Raw genomic sequence first — 26587 nt, forward strand, 5'->3', positions numbered from 1 at the left:
CTAAATATAAAGATGAAAAATGTGTTCCTGTAATTAGAACAGTAATCTCTTTGGGAGCTAAGACATATGCATAAATATTGTGTAAAATAAACAGTGATAAGTACTGTTAATAATTTTCAGTGATGTTTTGGCCGTTTGTAAGGGCAAGTTACTCCTAGCTGAGGCAATGTGGTCAGGCCACATGGAGTTAATGAAATTTAAGCTGTGTTTAAGGATCATTGAATTTGAGAATGTTAACATGAAGGAATAGCAAGAGGAACAGCCAGACAGAGGTAGAGAAATATATATCAGAACAGTCCTATGTCCCATGTATACAGCAATAAGATTATTGTAATTTTTTCAAAGCTGTTAAATTAAAAATATTTAATAAACTTATATGGCCCTTACTGTGTGCCAACATCATAGTTTAGTCTAGACTATTGATTATAATTCAAAATGTAGGACTGAAATTATATGAGCAGTACCAGTTACTTTGTTTAAACATTGATTTTAGTGGTTATGTCAGTCAGCTTTCGCTGTGTAACACACCACCCTAATAAAGCCTGGACTGTGTGTGCCAGTATTGGCAAGGAGTCCATAGAGGGTGAATGCTCTACAGCAGTGTTTCCCAACCTTCTCTCATGATGAGAATCACCTGGTGGAGTTGTTAAAACACAGATTCCTGAATCCCAACTAAGAAGTGCTAAACTAGAATTTTTGGGAACATATAGGTAAAATTGTATACTTAACTAGTGCTCTAAGACAGATTTTATATACAGAGCACTAAGTTAGGTATGCAATTTTACCTATATGTTCTCAAAAATCCTAGTTTAGCACTTCTTAGTTGGGATTCAGGAATCTGTGTTTTAACAACTCCACCAGGTGATTCTCATATGAGAGAAGGTTGGGAAACACTGCTCTACAGGACATAGGAAGCATAGGAGAGAGAATAGTAGAGTAAGGTTGTATTTAGGAGGATTAATCAAAAAAAGTGTTGGAATGTGAATAGTTTCAATATATGGAGGCTACAGTTGTAGACCAAGTGAAAGATTTGTTAACATGTACATTTCTAGAATTTATGGATCTTTGTTAAGTATTTTTTTTTTTTTTTCAGGGTTGAAGCAGCTGAGGTAGTTTTTCCTAATGGAAAATCACATACCTTTCCAGTAAGTACTTAAGTGACTTGATGATGATGTGATAATGATAATGGTAATGGCTGTGTAGTGCTGCCTGTTTATCTGTCCATCCACCCACATGCCAGGAACTATACTATGTGCATTACATGGATGTAATCCTCACATTAACCCTCTGAGAGTGGGTGCTGTTATCATGCCCTTTTCTAGATGGAGATCCAGAAACCTTGAGACATTAAATAGTTTGTCTGTTATGACTGTATGTGGGGCCAGAATTTAAGCCTGGATAGTCCCACTTTAGCTCCTAACACACTGTATTATACCTCATTATTTGGCCATAATTTCTGTGATTTATTCTTGTATTAACTAGTTTAGTGAGTAATTTCTAGTCTCGCCCCTTTTAAGATTACTCAACCCTCCCAACCTAATTAGTCTCTTCACACTTCTTCATCACTGCAAATAAAAAAAAAGTAAACCAGCATTATTTTTAATTTGGGGCTTTTTCCCCCCAAGAGGGCTATATAAAGATGTCATGTCTAATACATGCTATTCTTTCATGTCTAAACATCTCTCAGTCATTTTGTTATGGTTCTGATTAAGTGAGGCCATTCTTTGATAAGCAGTTTTTTATTTTTGTGTGTGTGTGTGTGGTTTGTTTTTTTTTTTTTCATTCCCCTGTCATTTATGAAGTGAATCTTCATAAATGACAGGGTGGTTTCTGCTATTAAAATAGCTTTTAAAGTAGATCATTCCTGCCAAGATCAAAAAAATCTCCCCTTCCTTATAGGATATAGTATCATCTTTTTTTTCTAGAATGTTATAATTCAAAATAAATGTATAACTGTATAAAGTATGACTGAAATTATAGGCGGTCTCTCTCTTTTTTTATTTTTAATTATTTTAGTAGTTGTAAACAGTTAGCTTTTGTTATGTGATAAACCATCCAAAGACTTAGTGACTTAAAATAACAAGGATTTGTTTATGTCATGATTCTATTGGTCAACTGGGTAGTTTTTCTAGTCTGGCTCCATTTGGCTCATCTTTGCTGGGCTCAGTCCTGTGTAGCCTCTGGTTGGGAGGCTAACAGCTGGATGACCTGGGATGGCCTCTCACGTGTCAGTTCTGGCTGTGGGGTCAGCAGGTCAAGTGTCTCTCATCATCCAGCTGATGGTGGTGCAGGATTCCCAGCAGCAAGAGAGCATCTCCGGTGCTCAGGTGCCTTTAAGCAGAACCAGGAATATTGCTGGATCGAAAGGGGGGAAGTAGACTCCAAGGCCATGGAGACTGTAAGAATGTGGCCACTTATACAATCTACCACAGTAGTATTTGGGATTAGCTAGAGAACCCTTTACTGTCTGTCTTAAAATAATGTTTTATTTGAAAAAGTTTTTTCTTTTTAATATGAAGCATTGTCAAGTGTTAATAAAAGTGAGATATGTTCTTTTGGGAAGAAAAAGAGAAATACATCTTAAAATTTTGTTTACTTTTCTCATGCAGCTAATTCCTTGAAATCATTTTTTTTTTTTTTTTTTTTTTAATATAGAGCTTTCATAAATGTGAAATGGTGGGCTTTTTAAAAAGGAGTGCTATACCAGTGTTTCATCATTTATTTATTCACTTCTTTGTAAATTTAGACTAGGACAGATTGTTCTCCCAGAAAAGAATGAGCCTCTGGGGGAAACTAATTCTTCCTCACATGATATAGCAGAGTTTCCCAAACACTTTGAAAATGTTTCCTAGTCTTCTATTATTCTATATAATAAAAACCTAATATGTGAAGTGTCCAGTTGACTGGTCAGCAGTTCAACCAATCAAAGCATAATATGCTAATGATATGCTACAGCTGCTCAACTGCTCGCTATGATATGCACTGACCACCAGGGGACAGATGCTCCAACTGGTAGGTTAGCTTGATGCTGGAGTTCAGTCAATTGGGACTGAGTGAGACAGGCCATACACATCCTGGAGTGCTCCTGTAGTCCCTCCCCAGCTGGCCAACAGCCCGTGTCTCTCCATGGCCCCAGTAGTGCACCAGTGGGGTCCGTTGGCCTGATCTGCGTCTTCTCACAATCGGGGGATGTCAGAGAGCTGGTTTCGGCCGGATCCCACAGGGGGAGCGCCACTCAGCCAAAAGCCGGACTCACAGCTGGCGAGCACAGCAGCAATGGCGGGAGCCTCTCCTGCCTCTATGGCAGTGCTAAGGATGTCCAACCACCGGCTTAGGCCCCCGGGGAGCTGGCCTAAGCTGTCAGTCAGACATCCCCTAAGGCTTCCTGGACTGCAAGAAGAGGAAGGCCCTCCCACCCCCTGAGTTCACAGATTTTGTGCACCAGGTCTCTAGTTTTATACAAAAGAATAGAGTTTGGAATAAGAGAACTAGAGGAGAAAAAGAGAATAGAGAGACTAATTAATGGTTAATGCTGTGAGCTTTGGAATGAAGCTACCTGAATTTGTTTATTAATTCATTGGTTACTTTACGCATGCATATACTTATTAACTGTACTGAGTGCTTATTATCTAAAAAGCATTTTTCCAAGCACAGGGAATATAGCCAGTGCTAGGATTAAGCAGTCTAACATCGTTGTGACCTGGAACTAGTTATTAATATCAAACTCTTATTCCTTATCTGTAAAATGTGTATACTAATAGTGTCTGTTATAAGTGCTTCTCAAACTCTAATGTGCTCTCAGCTAGGGATCTTGAGAACATTCCAACTCTGGCTCAGGTGGTCTGGTATGCCTGCCCTGACTCTAAGGGCCCGGAGTTTGCCGCTCTAACGAGCTCTCAGGTGGTGCTGATGCTTCTGCCCGAGAACTGTGTTTGGAATAGCAAGGCTCTGGGTCCTTGTCCTTACCCGAGTCCAAACAGGTCTTAAAATTTATGGCCTTCTCGCCAATGGCAGTTATACATCTTGAGAGTAATTTAGTGATAAGAAATATTCATAGATGTGTTTCCGGAGTTGCTGAAAAGCCTGCATTTTATGCATGTTTGTTCCTGCCTACCATGTAGAGTTATGTACAATTTGGAGATGACAAATTACCAGTTCATGAGATGCTCTGGTAGTGCTGGCTCCTGGAGCAGCGTGAGAGCTAGCACTAGGGCACGGCTTCATTTCCCCACCTGGAAGCTGATAGGAAAGCAATGTCTCCTAACACTCCTGGACTCAGGAAGGGAGAGAACATTGTGGTACATGAATTACTCTTTCTTGGTCATAAACACCTACTTGCCCAAGGTGAGACTGAAAATCTTCATCAGGATTCACAGCATGTTAGAAATGATAAATACACCAGTGTTTTGTTGAAAAAAATGGTGACTGACCCTCTAAAAGAGAATATGGTTTTTGGCATTTGGTGTTCTTTGTGAGCAGCTTCAGTAGCCCAGTAGCAGGTTTGTTCCTCCATAATGTTTTGAAACACCAAGTATTTTCATCATGTGACTCTAGTGACAGTTTCTTGGAAGGAAAATGAAACTGTAACAACAGCAAGTTGAAATAGAAAATGGCTAAGGCTGCATCTTATGGGGATGATTTAAGCTTCTCAAACTCTTTCTCTCTTAAGGAACTGACTTACCGAAAGGAGATGGTGAGGGCTGAACTCATTAACAAAAAAGTTGGAATCAGGTATGCTCTGAAAACGTCATTTATTTATTTATTGTTGGAGAGAATTCAAGCATGAAGTCCACACAACACTATATAATTTTTCCTGAAAGAATGCTGGGAGAGTTTTGATACCCTTTCAGAGTAAATGAAGTGTCTGTTAGGATTGAGGAAGAAATATTTATGTTTAAAATAAAATAGAAACATGTTTTAAATAATGCAGTCAAGTTTATCGTTTGTACATTCCTATTTCAGAGAAACACCAGAAAATATTGCTAAGCTTTTGACTAGGATGTTCCTAAAGTCAGAAGTCATTGGCGATGGGAATCAGATTGAGATTGAAATCCCTCCAACCAGAGCAGACGTTATCCATGCATGTGATATTGTAGAAGATGCAGCTATTGCCTATGGATATAACAACATTCAGATGGCTCTCCCGAAAACATACACCATAGCTAATCAAGTAAGATTGCACCTGTAAATAAACACTTGTTATGGTTAGAAACTGATTGTTGAATGCCAGAACATAGGAATTAAGCAGTATTTGGATGTGCTGTGCTATGAGGCATTTGCTATGGAGAGGATACAAAACAGATGCTCAATTGATTAGAGTAAGTTGAAAACCTGTGATCACCAGTTCTTTGAAGAAAGGCAGGTTTTGAGTGTATTAGTAGAGCCCTTGTTGAATCTCTAACTGGGAAATTCATTTTCTCAGCCTGGGCCTGGAGGCAGCAGCTCTGTGTAAGAGGTAAAGTGGGGTTTTGTACGTCTCTGAAGGTATATTGGGGTGGTGAGGGGGGTGAAGGAGGGGTGGTGCCAGCAGCATATTAGTAAGGATGGAAGGGTGGTTTCCTTTTAATGGTGTTCTTATAAATCTCCTTTTTAAAAATACCAAATTTTATTGAGTTGAATTAAACTTTCTCCACCCAGTTTCCCCTTAACAAACTCACGGAACTTCTACGACATGACATGGCAGCTGCTGGCTTCACGGAAGCACTTACGTTTGCTCTGGTATGTTTACATGCTCTCTGCTCAGCTGACTGTTGACTTTGAAACTGAATTGTTGGTTTTAGGATTCCTTATATAAATTTATAAAATCTAGATTGCCAAAATTTCCAGGCTTTAAAAGAGTAACTTTATTATTTGAGATGGTACAACTTTCTCAGAAAGAAATGTTGGGAGATTTCTGTTTCTGGTCACAGAAAAACATGAAGAACTAAGAAAAATCTTCAGTAACAGATCATAATGTATTCTATAGTTTCATGTGAGTGTTGATGGTTCACAGTGAATTCAGAACCAAATTTATTAGGTTAGAATTTTTAGTCTTAATTTGGCTGTGCTGTCCTGGTTAAGGGCTTGGGGACTTTTCCACATTAAATGTATTCTTTGTCTTTGAACATCTTCCTAAGGGCCAAAATCAGTAAGTTAATTTTATTACAAAGGAGGAAATCCCCATCCCCTGGTAAGGCAAATGGGAGCCTAGCTTAGGAATAACCCCAGTACAGAGTATACCACCATCTCCGTGTGAAAATTTATTTTAGCTCTGTATCACCACTAGAACTCATCCTAGGAGAACTATTGATGTTAAATTGCATCTGCTGTGGGCCTCAGTTATTTGATAAATGTTTATTCTTAGCTTAATTTTAACTCACGGATTTATATAGAGAATTAACATTGTTATAAAACAATAAGTTGACTTACAGCATTTGATACATTTCATATTAAATTAGGTGGTCACTTTTCCATATTGATCTATTTTGTATGTATTTCTTAGTGCTCCCAGGAAGATATTGCTGATAAACTTGGTTTGGCTATCTCTGCAACAAATGCAGTCCATATAAGTAATCCTAAAACAGCTGAGTTTCAGGTAAGAATTTTCAGTAGAGAAAGTACCTAAGTTATGAAAAGTTTTTTCAGGTATTATTATACCTCATATGATACTGAAAAAAAATTTCCTGGATAAGTTATTGTTAGTTCTTACTTTACTGACAAAAATTCTTAATATTTTGAAATCTTTTTTTGATTAACCTTGTAGCTAGTTCTTCTTTGCTATGTGCTCTCTAGTTCAGTCTTATCTGAACTTTCCATTTTATAATTGTTTTTAGTATTATTTTCATATTTCACCTCTTTTTCACCTATCTATACTAATAAAAGCCTATGTGGTCATCATGCCTTCACACTGTGATGTCCTCATGTTGTCATGTCGTAACAATACATCACCAAGAGGCTGCGTGGCACAGGGGCGGGTCTTGGCTCAGCGCAGGGGTGGGTCTTGGCTCAGCGCAGAGTTGGGGGGGTGGGACTCCCCCACTGCAGCACCCCTGGCTGTGGTTTACCTCTTTTGGGCAATCCATCGAGGAGCCCTGGAGAAATAGATCATGGTGCTCCTGCACTGTGAGAGGGCCCAGGCCAGGCTGGGGGACACCTCCCCCACCAGCTCACGAATTTCATGCACCGGGTCTCTAGTTTGTAATAAATGAGTCAACACCTATTCACAGTATTACCCTTAAGTCACTTTTAAATTAGTCATTGTATCAGTTCATGACTATGCCACCTGTGTCTTCCAATGTAAGTATCTAATTTATTGCCAGTTTCATTTAGAGTTTAGGAATAGAGAATGATAAATGACTTACATTATAATTAGGACATTAAATGTAAAGAACATTTCAAGGTAATAATATCTTTGCTTATTAGTGACTTCAAATAGTCTCATCTCTTTCATACTAATAAGCTCTCCTATTTTTCTTGCATTTGGAATTCTGTATGATATTTTTTAACTAGGCATAGTGGAAATCACCGGGCCTCTAGTATTTCCAATAAATTGCTAGTTAGATGTAGAAGCTTGATCACATCCAGGTTTGTTTGTGTGTGTGTGTGTGTGTGTGTGTGTGTGTGTGTGTGTGTTTTATATTAGTGTGGGTTTTTAAATAAGCAAATAAGGCTTATCTATAAAATAAAATGAGAAACACTAAGAAAAGTTACTATGAAGTTAATTGTTTCTATTCCAATAAGTTAAGCTTTCTTTTAACATAGTTTTGTTTGTATGATTTGGGGAAGTGAATGATATTTTAAAAAGCAGCAAGTTTCTGGTGAATGAGCCCGTCTCACAATCTAGCAAGTCCTTTTAGGGGCTTACACTTCCTTGTGCAGGATCTAGGAGAGGCTGCTATTTTAGCTAGGGTGGTGAGGGCAAGCCTCTGTGGGAGAGGACCTCTGCGCAGAGGTTTGAAGACAGTAGGCAGCCACATTTGGGTCTATGGGAAGAATGTACCAGGCAGAGGAAAGAGCCAGTGGGGAGCTCTGAGATGTGTGGCTGGAGCACAGGAAGCCAGGGGACAGCAGGCATTGAGGTGGGAGAAAGGCTCCCTGTAGGACATGGGTTTTACTCAAAACTTGATGGAAACCCGTTGGAGATTTTTGAGCAGGGTAAGTTTCGTGATCTAATTTAAGTCTTAAAGGATCACTCTGTGTGGAATAGACCATAAGATGGCAGGAATGGAAGCAGAGAAACCCAGCCTAAGAAGCTCGTGTAAGAGTGTGGGCCAAAAGTAATGGTTTTGGAGTCTGCAGAGCCGAGATTCTCAGTCATGCTGTTGTACCACTGCGTGCAAAACCTGCCAGGAACGTGATGTCTTGACAGCTGACACACCTCATGTATCTTAGAGTGAGAAATTTCACAGAAAAAAAGCAGGGAAGATTTGCGATGTTATGTATGTTTGTTTTAAAGAACTGGGATGTTTATTTGTACTTCTTTGGCTACTCAGCTGGAAACTGTAGTCATAGCCTGCCCATAGCAGCTGCATAGTTTTGTTTTTGTTTTGTTTTTTAGCACCTACATATTTGTGTTGTTTTCCTCATTGTCTTGGTGTTTTAATTACATTTATATTTTCCCTGGTCCTGGTTTTTAAAATTTTGATTAATTCATATTTAATCTATTTGAATATAGGGTGGGGGCAAAGGTAGGTTTACAGTTGTATGTGAAACATAAAGTTTATTCTTGTATTACTTATTAATTATTGTATTTTCATATGAACAACTGTAAACCTACTTTTGCCCCATCCTGTATTTCTATTTCTTACAATCTACTTCAACTTTCAAAATAAGGCAGAATATGAAAATTTGCATGTTTGAACTCTTCAAGATTTTAATGTTAAAAATCACAGTATGTATGTATTTACCACCTGTGGTTTCAGGCATCCACTGAAGTTCTTGCAGCCTATCTCCTGAGGATAAGGGGGAAGTACTGTATGTATGTTTGGTTCCTCTTTGGTCAGTGCAATTTTGTGTCCTCTCCTGTAGGTGGCGCGCACTACCCTTCTTCCTGGCATCCTAAAGACCATAGCAGCGAATCGGAAGATGCCTCTTCCTCTGAAGCTGTTTGAAATCTCTGACATTGTAGTAAAAGATTCTAGCAGAGGTAAGAACGAGCCACCTTTGATTTGTATACTTAAAGCATTTTTTTTACTATGAAAACTTCAACTGTGTATAAAAGTAGAGAAAATAGTATAATTACTGTCATGAATCCAACACCCAGCTTCAACAATTATCAACACATGGCTAAGCTTTCATTTATACTCCAACTCACTTCCCCATATTTTAATGTAATTCCTAGACATCATATCATTTCATCAGCAAACACTGTAGTATCTCTTTCTAAAAGGTAAGGACTACCATTTTGGTCTTTTAAAAATAACCCATATAATAATTATATTTTATTACCATCAGATATCTAGCTAGTGTTTACATTTTCAGAATTGTTACATAAATTTAATTTTCATGATTGATTTGAATCAATCCAAGTATGGTCCAGATATTTGGTTACTGTATTGCTTATTTCTTTTACTAGAAAACATTTTTAACAAATAATTTAATAACATTTTGGAAGAGCCCTATTAAAACATCAACTTGAAAAGCACTGTGGAATCTTTCTTTTTTTCTGGTATTATGTGATTTAAGGTGCTTGATTTCTTGTCATTTTGGTTTAGCAGTGACTATTCACCACCACTAGGGACTGTTTGCAGTTAGTGACTGTGAATGTGTTACCAGTCTTTGTCGCTTTTGAGTATGGTCTGGACTTGTTAGTGCAGCAAATTGCTTGGTTCAACATTTGGAATGGGGTGGTTATTTAATAAATATATATTTAGTAAGTACCTACACCTCATTGCTAAGGAAGTCTGTCTTATTCAAGCTCCCTATGTCTCATTCAAACTTCTGTGTCTACAAACTTATATAAGTCTGACTGTTTGGAGCTATATATGAGGTCATCTCTTGGTGAGCAGTTCCCTCAAATGACTAAATTGCTGACCATATTTCCTTGGTTCTCTAGAATTAATGGTTCAAGTCCTAGCAGTGTTTGTTCAGTGAGTCTTACTTTAGACTATAGGCTTCAGAGTGTGTTTTTTTCCATCCGTTAACAAAAGCAGAGGCCTTTTTCTCGACTTCCTGTATGTAGACCATCCATAGCAAACTTTTCAGCCAAAGCTGGTGCCATCTGCTCCCAAGTCAGCAGCCTGTTTTCAGTCAACAGCCTCACCTTGTATTTGTGTGGTGCCTTTTACTTACCAAAACAAATTTTTAAAATACGTATATATTAATTTTTATTGATGTCAGAGAGGGAAAGAGAGATAGAAACGTTAATGATGAGAAGCATTGATCAGCTGCCTCCTGCACGTCTCCCACTGGGGATGGAATCCACAACCCGGGCATGTGCCCCTGACTGGAACCCTTCAGTCCTCAGGCCAGTGCACTGTTCACTGAGCCAAACCAGCTAGAGCCAAAGTAAATTTTAAGCATACTTTTTTCTCTTTTGATTATTAAACCAGCTCTTTGAGGTAGAAGGGACAAAAAAAAAAAAAAACTGTTCCCACTTAATATATAGGAAAATTAAGACAGAAAAGTGGTTATTTTTCCTAGCCTTCATAAATATTGGCCTTAGAGCCAATATCCTTAGAGAATAAACGTTCATTTAAATATCAGTCTATGGAGAGTTTTCTTTGGGTAGTAGATCTGCAATAATAGAAATCTGAAACCATTTTCAGTGCTGGCCATAAATAATTGTAAGGTTTCTTGTGCTTTAAGTACTCCATTGGTACAGCTAACTAAGAATGCGTTGTAATTCCAATGTCAAATTTTTCTGTTAACTTTGATTGTCTTCTTTCATCTTAGTTTGAGTGTTATGTTGTTTTGATCCTTAGTGATCCAAACATTTATAAATAGAGAATTGGGTTAATAGCACCAGGTTTCCTCAAAAGTATTGGAATTCTATTTTAGTAGTAGGCCTCTTCCCTAATTATAAGGGCTCCCTATTGGGCTGTGCAGAGCAGGGCATGCTCACAAGCAGGCTGCTCAGAGTCTGGAGGGTGAGGGTGGGCAGCAGGCTGAGGTCCTCACAAATGCCACAGGAGGGTTTTGCTTTTGGCACGGAGCACATGAGGGCACTCACAGTGTTGCAGCCTGGGTAGGGGTGCCTTTACTGGTTTTTCCTTCTATGTTTCTTGGGAAGGCCTAGATATAGACTCCACTCTGCCCCAAAGCCCAAGCTTGGAGATTACCTCTCCTATAGAGAGAGCTGGTCCTAGGTACTAGTGCTGTAGCAGTGCTGATATAACCCCAGAAGCCAGTCCATATGCTTTTTAACTCAAAAGATTTGCATTTCTGCTGCACTTGATTTCATCAGGAGGGATAGTTTTCATCTTTGTAGCAGACCTCTTTCATTCCTGTTTTCAGTTGTGATTATTCTCCATCCGCCCATTTCTATCTGATAGTTACTTCTGCCTATTGTCTTGCATCATTATGGTTTATTCTCTTTCTTTAAAAATTTCTATCATATCACTAGGATTTGAGGAATGAGGGGTACATCTGCTTGGTAAGTTTATCATCTTGAAAACATAGGTTTGCTTTCATTTATTTGGAGTGTGCCTCCTCTTTAGGTAGGCCTGGATTTTGTTACATAATGGGTTATTTTAAATATGTACTTGTGGATTCCCTACCTGTCATCCGGTGCACACAGAGGACTCCAGGCGAGGCAGCCCGGCGCTGCGGTTCCGAAGAGAGAGTAGCCCAGTCATGGTTCTGCCACTCAACAGCTGTTAACTTTGGACTGTTTATTTAATCTCTCTCTGCTGTGGTTTCCTCATCTGTTCCATGGGGATAATGACAGCATTTCCCCCCCATAGATGCATTATAAGGATTACATGAAAAGTTTCAGCCACATAATGAGCACTTTTTGATGTCTGCTTTTACTACAATATTAGGGTATTAGCAACCCCTAACGCCGGATACCTTGCATCCCGGTTTGGTCAGTTTCTGTGAGAATGACTGAAAACCTTGATGGGTCATTCAAGGATTAATGCAACCTGACTGGGCACTTGGGGCTCATTTTTATCCTAACCTTTGTTTAACTGGTTTTTCTTCTGTTGCACACTTTTTGGGGGGTGGGATGAGGTAATAAAATCAAAATGTACTAATGGGAATTTAAGAAATAAGAATCTAAAAAAAAAAAAAAAAGAAAAGAAATAAGAATCTTGTTTTTTCAGTAATTTATCACTCACTTCTTTTTAGTGAATTGAGCACATACGTTATTACTGTCTTTCAAACCAGTAAGCATTTCTCTGTTGGATTTACATTAGCCATTTCCTCCTAAAGAAAAAGAAAAACTATTTTGAAGAAAAAAAAATCTATAAAAGAGGTTTCCAGTTAATATGAAAGTGTCTCAAATTTTCATTAGTTAGGGCAAACCCTAACTACTGATTCAAAGGGGTATCAGTGTGGTAAGTGTGAGCAAGGCAGTCTCATTCATCATTCATTGCTAGGGACTGCTCGGAAAATAGGAGGCAGAGTTGCCAGTCTTGAGGGAGAGCAGGGAACAGATTTTTAGATAGACAGTGCTTGGAGGGAATGTGCAAGGTGCCCTGATGGCACAGACAAGGAAGTGACTAACTTGTTTGGTAAGATTTAGGAAATACCCAACACTGCCAGCCTCGTGTCATTAGTGTAGGCAAGCATATCTTCCTATATGGAACTGAAAAAGGAATTTGTACTGGATTTCAGTGCCTCCCACAGGTTTGCCTGGCCTGCATTTCCGTTAAGAGTAAATGAAAGGCTACTAACCCCATTTTCATGCTTGACCTCATTGGCCGGTTTCCTGTGCTGAAGTGGACTGTTTGACTGTCACGTTGTGATGCAGGCTGGCTGCCCATTTATGGCTGAGTCAGGTGTGCTGCTCAAGTATGAAGACTTCCCCTCGGACTCAGACACATTCCAGTTCTTTGAGGCTGAGCCAACCACTGCATTTATTGAGTCTTAAGGTTCGAAGTTGTTGCAACACTTAAAAAAATTAGACTTGACTCGGGACTAAGCTATTTTATCCTTTTTGTTGGGCAGAGTGGCATGTGTCTTTGGAATGAGAAGTTAATGCAGACTGCTGAGGGGTAAATTTTCAGCTTTATAAAGGGGAAATCGGCTGAGGCAGCCCTGAAGCTATCAAATCAGGCTGCTGTGTGAGTTATTAATTGGTTCCAGTTGTTAATACTTTTGTTTTTTCTGTTTAATGTCAAGGTTAACTAAACTGTAAACAAAATAGTAAAAATTACTTTAGAAGAACAGAGGACCTAATTGTGAACTGCTAATCTTTATGCTCAGGAAAGGAACTGTATTTTGCAAAGCCAACATTCTGGCATTTTATTAAATGCAGATTGAATTCTACCATCACAGTTTATTCCCATGATTGTCACTGAAACTACCAGTATGCTTAGAAGCTCACTGAAATGGCAGGAGAAAATGCATTGCTGGGTTGAATTTAAGTTTAAAAGGAACCATAGCCTAAGAAAGATAACTTAGTAGCTTGGCTTTGTAACATATAGAGGGTGATGTAGAATTAGCACAAAACAGACATCTTGTCAATTTGACATATATCTGTGGAGAAGCCTGATAATCAAATTGCCATGCACTTTAGTTTCAACTACTGCATTTAAAGAATTTGGTGTGTTAATTATTCTAGTAGATGGAATAGGTTAGAGCAGTGTTTTTCAACATTTTTTGGGCAAAGGCACACTTGTTTCATGAAAAAAATCACGAGGCACACCACCATTAGAAAATGTTAAAAAATTTAACTCTGTGCCTATATTGACTATATATAAAGTAATTCTCTTGAATAGGAATCAAATAAACACAAAGAAAGTATTTTATAATTACTTTATTATGAAATATGAAGTAAACAAAATAGTGAAAAATTATAAAATTCTTGTCTTGTCTGCACCTACGGCACACCAGGCAACATTGTGCCGCGGAACAGCGGTTGAAAAACGCTGGGTTAGAGGCCCTTAACCACTCAAAGGGCTGCAGTTCCTTCACTTGCCTTAGCAGGCACCCTTACTCCAAGCCTTCACTTCCTGCTTAGACTGGTCCTGTCTCCAGAGCATTGCTGCAGTCCTGGACAAGCTGCATTTCCACCTTTTCCCAAGGCCCCATTTAAATAGCTTCTAAAATTTCATGTTCTCCCTAAAGCTGATTTTCTAAATCAGAGAATGATCTACTATTTACCTTGACTAGTTTGATATGGATCCCCAGAATTTACTTTTTAAACTTTTGTTACAATATATAAGATTCTTGTTCCTTTCTCCTCTCTGGGCCACGGTGGCTACAGGGAACATAACTAATTCACTGTTCTTTGATGATTTGGTTTGTTCTTTCAATTTGCTATTGACTTGTACCATTCATGAATCTGTCTTATACTGTGTAATTTACTAAAATATAGGGTCCAGATCTTTATAGTTTTTTCTGTAACTCTTTACTTGATAAAGAGCTCAATAAAAGTCTTTTAATTATGAGCTTGTGAAATACTTCAGCTCCAAGAAATTGTTTCATTAATTTAGCAGCCATCAAATAATGGAAGATTAGCATCCACATGTGGAATGTGGTTTTCTGAAGAACTTATGTCATCAGTCTGGATTAATTTAATTGTACTACTTCATAATTTTGGCATGTAGAATTACCCAATTAATAATTTAAAAAAGATGGATGTAAGGAACATTGACATTAACAATATTTGAAGTAACATCATTCATGTATGTGATAGCATCTTAACTGTGTAAATAACATCATTTTTAATACAGTTATTTTAGTATATTTGGCTCCACATAGTTAAGATCTGCTAATGTGAGTATAATGTGCTGTCATGCTTTGCATATTTTTTAATAGATAAATATCCATTCCAGGTTTACTTTTTTCTTCATGCATTGAGAAGATCATAGGTTTTCCTCACAGTTGTTGCTTCGCTTTCAGCATTATTTAAAACTGAAATAAATTTATATTTTGATGCTATAATATAGATATGTTTTAAGGAAAGTTACTTTTTATTATGTTTGATTTTAAAATTGAAAATATTTGTAATATCCTTAAGAATTTTTATTAATATATATTTCTAACTTAAAAGTAATTCTGTTATCTTGGTATAAAAAAATACATGTATCCAACTTCTCCATAATCCTACTCTTAGAATTAATTGCCAGACATTTTCCATGCACATGCAATCATGTTTCATATTTCTATATATAGTCATATATGTGGATAAATACTCTTGAGCTCATACCAGTAGAATTATGGTTTATCTGTCCAGCTTTTTCCTGTGGACACTTCTGTTCATCTCATTCTTTAAAAAAAATATATATATATATATATTTTATTGATTTTTCAAGGAGAGGAAGAAGGAGGGATAGAGAGTTAGAAACATCGATAGGAGAGAAACATCGATCAGCTGCCTCTTGCACACCCCCTACTGGGAATGTGCCCGCAACCAAGGTACATGCCCTTGACCGGAATCGAACCCAGGACCTTTCAGTCCGCAGGCCAACGCTCTGTCCACTGAGCCAAACCGGTCCCGGCGATCTCATTCTTTTTAATGGCTGCACAGTATTACATTACATAAATTATATGCTATAATTTATTTACTCAGCCTATTGATGAATATTTATATTTGCTAAAATATGTACTTCTAAAAATTTTTAGAAATAGAACTGGTCAGTCCATATGTATGCACGTTGAATTTTGCTATCTTGTGAACTTTTTTTTCCAAAAAGTTTTTTTTTTTTTTTTTTTTTTTACAAATTTGCAGTCCTGTTTTTTCATATTATGTGTAATTTTTTAAGGTATATGTCTTCCGGAGATTCTTATAGCTTTTGTGAATCATTTAATACTACACTGGAATTTTTCGGGAGATAATGTATAAACTCCAATTTTGGGGGGATCAATATTAAATAAATTTATTGGATGGAATAGACTAAAAATCAAGGTGCTTTTTTTTATTTTCTGAGCTTGTCCAAACTGTTAATCTCAAGCCCAGTATAAGCCAGTGATTACTCTGGAAGCCTTTTTTTAAAATATATTTTATTGATTTTTCACAGAGAGGAAGAGAGAGGGATAGAGAGCCAGAAACATCAATGAGAGAGAAACATCAATCAGCTGCCTCCTGCACACACCCCACCGGGGAATGTGCCCTTGACCGGAATTGAACCCGGGACCCTTCAGTCCATAGGCCGATGCTCTATCCACTGAGCCAAACCGGTTTTGGCTGGAAGCCCTTTTGTTTTTCCAGTAGGCTTTCTCTTGACATCTGTATTTGGGTTTCTGGGTGAAGATGAGAAGTAGAGATGGAAAGGTTGAAGACTGACCTTTTCCAGTCTGTGCCATATATAGTAACATAACCTAACACCCCTGATTTGCTCTTAATCATTGGTACTTTTGTGAAAGAGGATCTACACCAAGCAAGAACCTGCTCTAAGTATTTGAGTTGTATGCAATAGTCATCTACCAAGGAACATCATCTACTATTCTTTTTTCCTTTCTCTTTAAAAAGAAATAATTTGGCAGATCTTTCAGCTTACGGAAGTGTAGCCAGCCGCCCCTCTGGGTGGGTAGATTAGCCTCTCCAGGCAGTACTTTGAAGTCTGTGAAATACATTGGTAATTTAGGCTGACACACTTGGCAGACCCGTCTAAAAAACAGAATTGTTTGATGGCATGACACAAGAGGTCTGTTAACTGAGTTATAAAGAACTGAGTCAGTTATAAAGAACTGAGTCATTTGCAACAAACCCTAATTTTGGCATGAAATTTAAATGGTTCTTGTTTTGTGGCATGCAATCAGTGAGTTCTGTGATGTAGCATGGTGCCTGGGTGCAGAATCCTAGGAAATGGGGAGTGTACCACACCTCACAGTTCTCCAGGGAGGAGTGGAAGGAATGGGGTATGTGGTTATTTTTCTCTTTTTTCAGTTCAGCCGCAGTAGGGCTATCAAGATGTGAAGAAGCCAGTCTAGAGGGAATATGAGTTCTTAGGAAATTTGGAAAACCAGCCAGTCATTGGTGGGAGTTGGGAGGACCTGCCTAAATAAAGAGTTTAATTTAATTCTTATGGTAGGTTTATAAGTACAATGCCCTAAAAGTCAGTGAGTGGCCTTTCTTAAAAATATTGCGAAGTTGAATCTAAAAAATCTATAGCTCATGTGTATATGTGTAATGTGTGTGCTATAAACACCCTGAAACTTTTTTTGGAGTATAATTTTTTAAAAGTCCTGTATTTTTTATTGTAATTTTATTATTCTGATAATTAAAATCACTTAATTTATTTTTTTTAAAGAATACTCTAATTCTTTAAACCAGATGTTGTTCCTCTTATCTTTAGATAAGTTTTACATAATTTGAAGATCAGTAAAAAAGTATCCCCAGGCAAAGGTTACTAAAACAAAGCTTCCAGTTTATATTGCTAAGCTCTCTGATTGGTGGCATTACTGTTGGGCTGTTCTCTCACAGCAAAATGGAACAACAAAGTATTTTCAATATGTGTCTGTGTGTTAAAGTGGAAGCATGTGACACCAACAAATGGGTACCACATGGCAAGAGATGCCCAGGAGCAACTCAGTGTTATGAAAGGGATAATTTAGTTCTGTTTTGTTTCATTTCCCCCCCTTCAGAATGGAGAGCGGAATGGAAAGAGGGAGAAGGAAGGAGAGAGGGAGGGAGAGATTAAAATTTCTTACAGAGGACCGGGCCCCTTAGTGTATGCACATGGTTAGTTTATTGAGGTTTGATGGCTGCCTAATTTTAATATTAATCTGTAGTCTTACACCTTCAAGTAAAGCTTTTAGATACTAATGTCTTTATCTTTGCAAATTGAAGTGATAAAGACAGTACTCACTTTCCTGCATCAGCTGACTCTTGTGCTGACATAGAATGTGGACCATTGTCTGGTCAGCCTTGTTAAATAGTTACTTGTATGTGCTTACCTCCCTTTCCAGGTTTTATTCATTTATTCAAAAAATGATTGTTAGGGCTTAGTTGGTGCAGGCCCTGTGCTGGCTCTGACCATTATCTTCCAGGGATAGCTACAGAAGAGTGCCTTAAACATGGTAGGTACTGAGAAATGTTACATGGCAAGAACAGTTATTTCTGCACGTGTGGTCAGTCTGTGTTTGACTTAGAATACACCTCCTATGAGTGACAATATTGTTGGTAGCTAGAAACTTTAGTTTACTAACTTCTAAAAACAATTTACTCCAGTTGCTTACCTAGAATTCTTAGAAAACTTTAGAATAAAGTTTCGGTTATCTGTTTGTCATGAATGGATATCTGTTTGTCATATAAAAAGCATTTCAAGCTGAAACTGGTTTGGCTCAGTGGATAGAGCGTTGGCCTGCGGACTGAAAGGTCCCATGTTCAATTCCGGTCAAGGGCATGTAGTAGTATGCAAGAGGCAGCTGATCGATGTTTCTAATTCTCTATCCCTCTCTCTTCCTCTCTGTAAAAAACAATAAAATATATTTTAAAAAAATAAAAAGCATTTCAAGAATGGATATCTTTGACTATCTTAGGTAGGTATGTAACCATATATAAGTTTGCCCTTATTCATTGTCATTCAAATCTGTTAGAAATTGCCACTGTATTGTGGGTTTTAGAATCAGATGATTCTGGTCAAATCCTGGTTTTGTAATTTATTAGTTATGTAATCCTATATAATAAAATCCCAATATGCAAATTGACCAAATGGCAGATCAACCAGTGGAAGGACCAGTTGCTATGTCGCACACTGACCCCCAAGGGGCAGGCACTCAATGCAGAAATGCTCCCAGCCCGCAGGTCCCAGGCCAGAATAAATCTGTGGAAGAACTTTTGCTCAATACATCTATATGTATAAAAGCCTAAGCGACCAGCCTCCTGTGATGTGCACTGACCACCAGGGGCAGATGCTCAACACAGGAGCTGCTGAGCTGCGGTGACTTGGCAGCTGCAGTTCTTGGGTGACGCACCGGAACCAGAGAGGAGAGAGCCTGATTCCAGGGTGGATCACCTGAGAACTGCCCTTAGCAATCCGTGACCCCTCAAGGGATGTTGGAGAGCCGGTTTTGGCCTGATCCCCGCAGGCCAGGCCAAGGGACCCACCGGTGCACGAATCCGTGCACCAGGCCTCTAGTGTTAATATAAAGCAGCTTTTTTATTTTCATTTTATTCCCTGATAGACGTTAGTTTGTTTTCTCTTTTCCTAATTTGAAAAGTGAAATGAAGCTAACATTCATTCAGTGTCTGTGTTAGAGTTGTGATTTCCTCTAGAATTTATTAAAAGGCCAAAAGTGTATATACCCATTATAAAGTAAATGATCACCATTGAATTTGAGTCTATATGATATACTCTTCTTTAAAAAAAATAAAGTGTTTTTTTTTTTCATTCAATATATTTTATTTATTTTTTACAGAGAGGAAGGGAGAGTGATAGAGAGTTAGAAACATCGATTAGCTGCTTCCTGCACACCTCCCACTGGGGATGTGCCCGCAACCAAGGTACATGCCCTTGATCGGAATTGAACCTGGGACCTTACAGTCCGCAGGGCTCTATCCACTGAGCCAAACCGGTCACGGCAAAAAATAAAGTTTTAATATGGGTTTATATTTTTGTAACCATCACTACAAGATATAAAAACAGTTCTATCACCCTGAAGACCCTCCATGTTTTCTATTATAACCACATTTTTTCCTCCATATCTAACCTTAGGCAGACACTACTTCATATTGGTTGCTATAATTTTACCTTTTTCAGAATGTCTTACAAATGGACTCAGGTTGCCCTAGCCAGTTTTGCTTGGTGATTAGATCGTCAACCCGCAGGCTAAAAGGTTTAGTGTTCGATTCTAGTCAAGGGCATGGACCTCAGTTGCAGGCTTGATCCCTGCCTCTATCGAGTGCAGGAACCAACCAATCAATCTCTATCACACTTATGTTTCTCTCTCTCTCTCTCTCTCTTAACCTCCCTCCTTCCCTACCTTCCCTCCCCCCTTCCATTCTTTAAAAATCAATGGAAAAAATATCCTTGGGTGAGGATTCACACAAAAAACAACAACAAAAATCAAATAGACGCATGTTATATGAAGCCTTTTGAGATTGTCCTCTTTCATTCAGCATAGCACCCTTGAAATGAATCTAAATTGTCAAGTCTATCAGTACGTTTGTTCCTTTTTCTTGGTGAGTAAGTAGTATTCCATTGAATGGATGAACTACAATTATTTATCCAATAACCCATCAGGGTTCATTTGGACTGTTGAAAATAAATGATATTACCTTCTTAAAAATATAACCACTTTTAAGTTCAGTATTTCAAAGTAGAATAACATATACTAATCAAGGAAAATATGGAAAAGTAGATAATACTTGAAAAAATTATCTCTGCCCAAAAATAACCTCTGTTAACATGCAAGTGCATTTGTTTTATCTTTTTCCTGTGCATGGAGTTTTTTGGCTTATGTTATATTTACATAGTTGTAATTCTTATCTTCATTTATTGCTTTTCCCCCCGTTTTAATTATAAAAAGTATATATAACATGTAGTTCAAAAAGATTATTATCAAGCAAACACTAGTATAGCCATCCAATGTAAGAAATGGAATATTGCCACTATCTTAAGCTTCTTTAAGACATTCCTCATCATATCACGTTCCCTTTACCTATAGAAATCACTGTCCTAACTTTTGTGACAGGTTCCCTTTTATGCTTCATAGTTCTTGAACCTATTTTATATTTTTCCCTTTTCTTTCATTTACTGTTTCAAGTATTTGCTCTAGCTGTGTTATAAATCTTAAAGAGGATGCTTTTTAGCTATAGTATTCGGATGAATGATAGTGCTATTTTATGTAGCCATTCCCCAATTTAGTGGTTTCTATTTCACTATTGGAAATAATGCATTGTGCAAAAATATCTTTTAACATGAAGCCTTTTTTTGTATTTAAGATTATTTACTTAGTATAGTAGTATTATGAATAAGAGATGATGAACGTTTTAAGGCTCTTATTTTGTTACTAAATTGTTTACAAAGAATTTTACCAGTTCATACCACTGTGAAGCCTTATTACTCCTGGGCTAGCATTCGAGGTTTCTTATACTTCCCCAAATCAAAACACCTCAGGGAATTTGATGGTGGAAAAATCATATTATTTTACATCTGACATAGAATGATTCTCTGTGTGTTTACTAATAGGTTTTCTTTTTTGTTTGCTGCCCAAGTTTGTGTTGGTGTAAATCAGATTCTTATTTAATGGTCAATGTGACCTTGTTACTAATGCTTTTATTTTTTTTCAGATGTAGGTGCAAGGAACTACAGGCACCTTTGTGCTGTTTATTACAACAAGAATCCTGGGTTTGAGATAATCCACGGGCTACTGGACAGAATTATGCAGCTGCTTGATGTGCCTCCTGGTGAAAAGAAGAGAGGATATATGATCAAAGCATCAGAAGGTAGGACAGATCGGCTTGAATGTAGTTTGTGATAATGTAATGAAGTAGACTTGCCCTATTTTTGATAAAGTTTTTTGTTTTTTATTTGGGGGAAGTGGGGAGATAGAGCCTCATTTCAATTATTTGTTAGTATTTTCTAGAAAATACCCCTTTCTTATCTACATTTAAAGAAAATGCTTTTCAGAGCTCTTGTGCTGTGCAGTTTACCAGCTGAGTGTTGGTAATTTCTAGTTACTGGCACTGTTAAGCCACCAGCACCATAGTGAACCCAGAAGACCAAACTGGAAGCTGAGAGAATGTAAACTGCTGATTTGTACTCAAAGATACCTATCTAAGGTCTTTATGGCAAAATAATAATAATTAAAAAAAAAACAACCCTAAAAGTTGCCGAAACCGGTTTGGCTTAGTGGTAGAGCGTTGGCTGTGGACTGAAAGGTCCTGGTACGATTCCGATCAAGGGCATGTACCTTGGTTGTGGGCACATCCCCGGTAGGGGGTGTGCAAGAGGCAACTGGTCGATGTTTCTCTCTCATCGATGTTTCTAGCTCTCTATCTCTCTCCCTTCCTCTCTGTAAAAAATCAATAAAATATATTTTAAAAAAAACCAAAAAAACAAAACCTAAAAGTTATTCTGAAAGACTTCATTATGTTAATCAAATCATAAAGTTGACTGAGGAAGCATGGGAATCCTGCATAAAAACCCAACCACAGTAAAATCTGCTGGAGATTTAAGGTTAGGCTAACTGAATGCGGTGTGTATTCTTCCTAGAGTGCTAATTTCCTATTGTCAGAGGACTTCTGATTTTGTTGTTGTTGTTGTTGTTTTTGCTTCTCATGTGTAGCTGAATCTGAGTTTATTTTGTTAGGCAAGAGATCCAGAAACAACTGGAAACAAATATTTTACTACTTGTTTCTACTGTTTTACCCGATAATTTTTTATAACTATACTAGTGGCCCAATGCATGAATGAAGATTCATGTAAGACTGGGCCTCCTTTCCCCTGGCTGCCAGCCCTGCTTTCATTCTGGCCCGGAGCGGCCTTTCCGCTCCGGCCCTGAACCACCTTTCTGCCTTCCCACACTGCCCAGAGGCATGGAGTGGCTGAGGTGGTGTGTCCCACCTGCGTCGTCGCCATGGCGTTGCAAGTGTCCCACCCCCAGCTGCTCAGCGCCTCCATATGCAGATTAATCTGCCATCTTTGTTGGTTATTTAGCATACTCACTCCTGATTGGCTGGTGGGCATTGTGAAGATACGGTCAATTCGCATGTTACTATTTTGTTAGGTGGATCTGGCTTCTTAAATTTTTAACAAAGCATTCATTTTTAAAAAGTGTTATTTAGCAGGTACTTGGTTTTGTTTTTCCCTTAGATTTATTTTTTTTAGTCCTCTGAGATTCTTGTTGTTGATTTGTTTTAATTTTTTTTTTTTTTGAGACTTCTTTGGAAATATATAGGCTCTTTTATGTTAAAAGTGTGGGGTTGTCTGTCTGTTTCTAATAATTACAGTTGAGAAATTGAATATTGTTTTCTATCAAATCTCTCAATAGAAATAGCAGTGAAGTTGTGTTATGCTTATAGAATTCTAGAGTATTAGAACTAAATCTTGGGGTTCATCAACTCCAGTTTCCTGGGTTGACAAGAGAAAGAACCAAAGCAAAGCAAGTTAAATGAGTCAGGCTGGGTCACACATATAGGACCCGAGGTGTTTGTAGATCTTTCTGTTCAGTTTTTTAGGCCAAGTTGTTACTAAGGTTTTTAATTACATATGAGGACAGAGTCAAATTTTGTTTCCTTTGGAATTCACTTTGACTCTCATAAAATTGTAATGTGTTAAAGTTTTCATGTCTATGAGATGTCCAAGATTTATGAATATGAGAAGCTTTGGCATAGCTTCTTTATGTAGGTGTACCCTGGAATAGTACATATTTCGGTATATCTAACTGGCTTTCTTTGAGAAAAGAGGTATTTACTTTTCAGTGTCTCTATCACTCGCACTGGCCACATCATTTTTCTCAGTATACTTTCTGTAAGAGCTATAAAGCCAAAAACAATTAGTGTCATTATAAATAATAGTTTCTCACTTCTCATAGGGATTTCTAAGTTTAAATTTATCTAATGACAAATATGACTATATAAATGTGATTATCTTTTTTACGGTTAAAGAAATTAGGACCTAAAGATGTGGCTTGTCAAAAGAAATCAATATTAGTTCTTCATCTAAAATTTCATATGCATATAAACCATATAATATATATATATATATATATATATATATATATATATATATATATATATAATACACACACACACACACACACACAGTATGTAGTTTTTTCCTACTAAGAATGATCTAAGTATCAAAAAGTAGAGTAGAAAGAGATTAAGAACTACTGTGTCCTACCAGTTTTGATTATTGAGTTGTCTTCTGTTACTCTGGCATATGGTTTACCTTTTAATAATTAAAAATCCCTGGTGGCTTTGCAGTTATAATTGAGCTAAGTCTGTTCACCAGAGATTTCTGCTAATGTCAATCAATCAACTGGCAATTAAAACCTTTCTTTCTGTCCTTTTGTATGGTTTTGTTTGGAGGTAGGGATGAGTAGAACGGAACTTGATTCCCCTTGTGGAACTTAGCCCTGCTCATTATAAGAGAAATCTGGAAACTCATTTGATTGATCACATTGATCCCGAGGAGTTCTGTTGACATTGGCTTGTGACCTTGCTTATTATGCAGCTGGCAGTGCTGTGCAGCATGCGGAGCCTCTGCTGTGCTTGCTTAGCTTTACATAGTTTTCATTTGCTGAGTGCCCCTGCAATTAAAAGTGAGATAGACTGAGTTAATGATAGAATAAGGTCAGTTGTTGAGTGGAAACAAAGAAAGAAGAACCTTTAACTTTTTAGCAGATTCTAAGAGCATCTTGAAGGTCTCACAAGTGTTCAGCTCAGAATGTTTTAGTGGCACTAGATCAGATTCTTAGAGCATATGTATGTACTCTTTTCCAGGCTTCTCTTTTGTTTTTGTGGTTTGTTGCAAGCTAAATTATGTATGTTAAAATGCATTTATCCTTTCAAAAACCATGTCTGGGCAGGGAAAATTCTCCACATTTTTGTGTTTAGAATAGTTATGTGGTTCCTGGGCAAATCAGTGGCAAAAACCATTTCTTAGAGAAGGCAGTGGGCTTTGTGTGGGATTGGTTGCAGTGACTTGAGGGTGTATTTTCCCCCTTTAATTTGTTACCTATTTCAGTTTTGTTTATATACAATTCTACCGAGAACTTCAACTTAACCTGAGATAAGATCTCTCAATTCTAGTTTTCATGCTGCTCACAATTCATTTTGTGAAATGAAAAGTAGCCTTGTAAGTAATGTGCACATAATCCTGCACCATATGTACCCACAGCAGCTACTCAGATACCTTCTGTTACAGTAACACCTAATGATTATTGACGTGACCTGTAGGTCGTGACCTTTTTCCTCTCTTAGGACACCTGTGAAAGATTTCAGATGCTAAAACCGGGTGAAATTGTGATGTTTCCCTGGTTTTTAATGTAATATGAGCTTGGGAATATGTGCTGACACCTTATTGAAGTAAAGGTGTTTCTTTTATGATTTGATTTACAGAAAATTTTCTGGACTAGACTAAAGGCGATCTGCATGACATATCCAGATTTAGTTATCACCAACAAAGATATTATTCTGTTAAGGCATCAGGTTTACTAGTAAAAGGAAAAGGTTTGAAAGTTTTTAAGCTTCCTGGCCTTATTCCTCCAGTTCCCTATTTTTGTGTGTGTGAGAGATTTCAAAGACGGGATTAAAAGACAGCAATATGAAAGTCATCAGCATTAATCAGTACATAGTGGACACAGCCCTGTAACACAGGTTCAGTGTTTATAAATTACTAGAGGCCTGGTGCAAGAAATTCGTGCACTTGGGGAGGAGTCCCTCAGCTCAGACTGCACCCTCTCGCAGTCTGGGAGCCCTCAGGGGATGTCTGACTGATGGCTTAGTCCTGTTCCCCATCAGTCGGACATCTTTAGTGCTGTCTCGGAGGCAGGAGAGGCTCCCATCACTGCTGCTGTGATAGCTAGCCGTGAGCCCGGCTTCTGGCTGAGTGGCACTCCCCTTGTGGGAGCACACTGACCACCAGGGGACATCTCCTGCATTGAGCATCTGTCCCCTGGTGGTCAGTGCGGGTCATAGTGACCAGTCATTCTATCCGGTTGATTTGCATATTAGCCTATTAGCCTTTTATTATATAGGATGGCTTCTGCAGTAATCACATGCGTCATTTAGCTCTGTATTATTTTTGAGTGTGTTTGTTATTCTTGCACACTTTTTCCTAAATGTACAAGGCAAAGTTCTCATGATTTATGTTCACCCTCTTTTGGGGGATAGTATGCTTTGGTTCTTATTTAACACTAGTGACCTGGGGCATGGATTCATGCACATTGAAAGGAAATTAGTTAGAAGGTGGCTGGTGGGATGGGACTGGGCAAGATGGTCCAGACACACCCTGGAGCCAACCTATGGTCTGTCCTTGGTGTCTGCAGAGTTAATGGGGGTCCCTCTGGCAGATGGGGTCCCTTGGCCCGGCCTGTGGGAACTGGGCCGAAACCAGCTCTCTGACATCCCCGAGGGGTCCCGGAGCGCGAGAGGGCACTCTGCAAATTTGCTGACGTACAGGGTGTGGAACGCAAATGCAAGTGTGCAGTAAACCAGACTTGGGGCAGATAGTACCCCGCAACAACATAACCCATGGCAAAATTGGAATCGGGCTCCCTCCTCTGGCTTTGGGGTGAGTCACCCGAGAACTGCTGCTTCCAAGTCACTGCAGCTCAGCGGCTCCTGCATTGAGCATCTGTCCCCTGGTGATCAGTGCTCATCTTGGCGACTGGTCAGACAGGTGGGGGGACACTTAGCACATTAGCCTTTTATATATATAGATGTTAGTACTCAGTGAATTAGAGTGAATGCTCCATACCACGTCTCACTGTAATGACCTGGTCAGCTCAGATTCCCATCTACTAGATGTTGTAACCCATTGTTTTCTAACTTAAAAAAAAAAAAATCCTCTCATCCCTAAGAAACCTTTTTATACTTTTTTCTTAA

General features: G+C 38.2%; 1 protein-coding gene across 3 annotated transcripts in view; it reads left to right on the forward strand.

Annotated features, from left to right (window-relative positions):
• Positions 1-26587, forward strand: part of FARSB (phenylalanyl-tRNA synthetase subunit beta) — a 54367-nt gene that overhangs the window by 14228 nt on the left and 13552 nt on the right. For 2 of the 3 annotated variants that reach the window (XM_084891393.1, XM_084891395.1), the window contains exons 10-16: positions 1094-1145; positions 4670-4731; positions 4963-5170; positions 5638-5718; positions 6482-6574; positions 9007-9124; positions 21323-21478. In XM_084891393.1, coding sequence (XP_084747519.1) covers positions 1094-1145; positions 4670-4731; positions 4963-5170; positions 5638-5718; positions 6482-6574; positions 9007-9124; positions 21323-21478 — 770 coding nt within the window. The remainder of the gene's footprint in view (positions 1-1093; positions 1146-4669; positions 4732-4962; positions 5171-5637; positions 5719-6481; positions 6575-9006; positions 9125-21322; positions 21479-26587) is intronic. The other variant, XM_084891394.1, reaches the window with a different exon arrangement.

The sequence above is a fragment of the Pipistrellus hanaki genome (assembly GCF_964339955.1).
Source record: "Pipistrellus hanaki genome assembly, chromosome: 8".
Taxonomy (NCBI): Eukaryota; Metazoa; Chordata; class Mammalia; order Chiroptera; family Vespertilionidae; genus Pipistrellus; species Pipistrellus hanaki.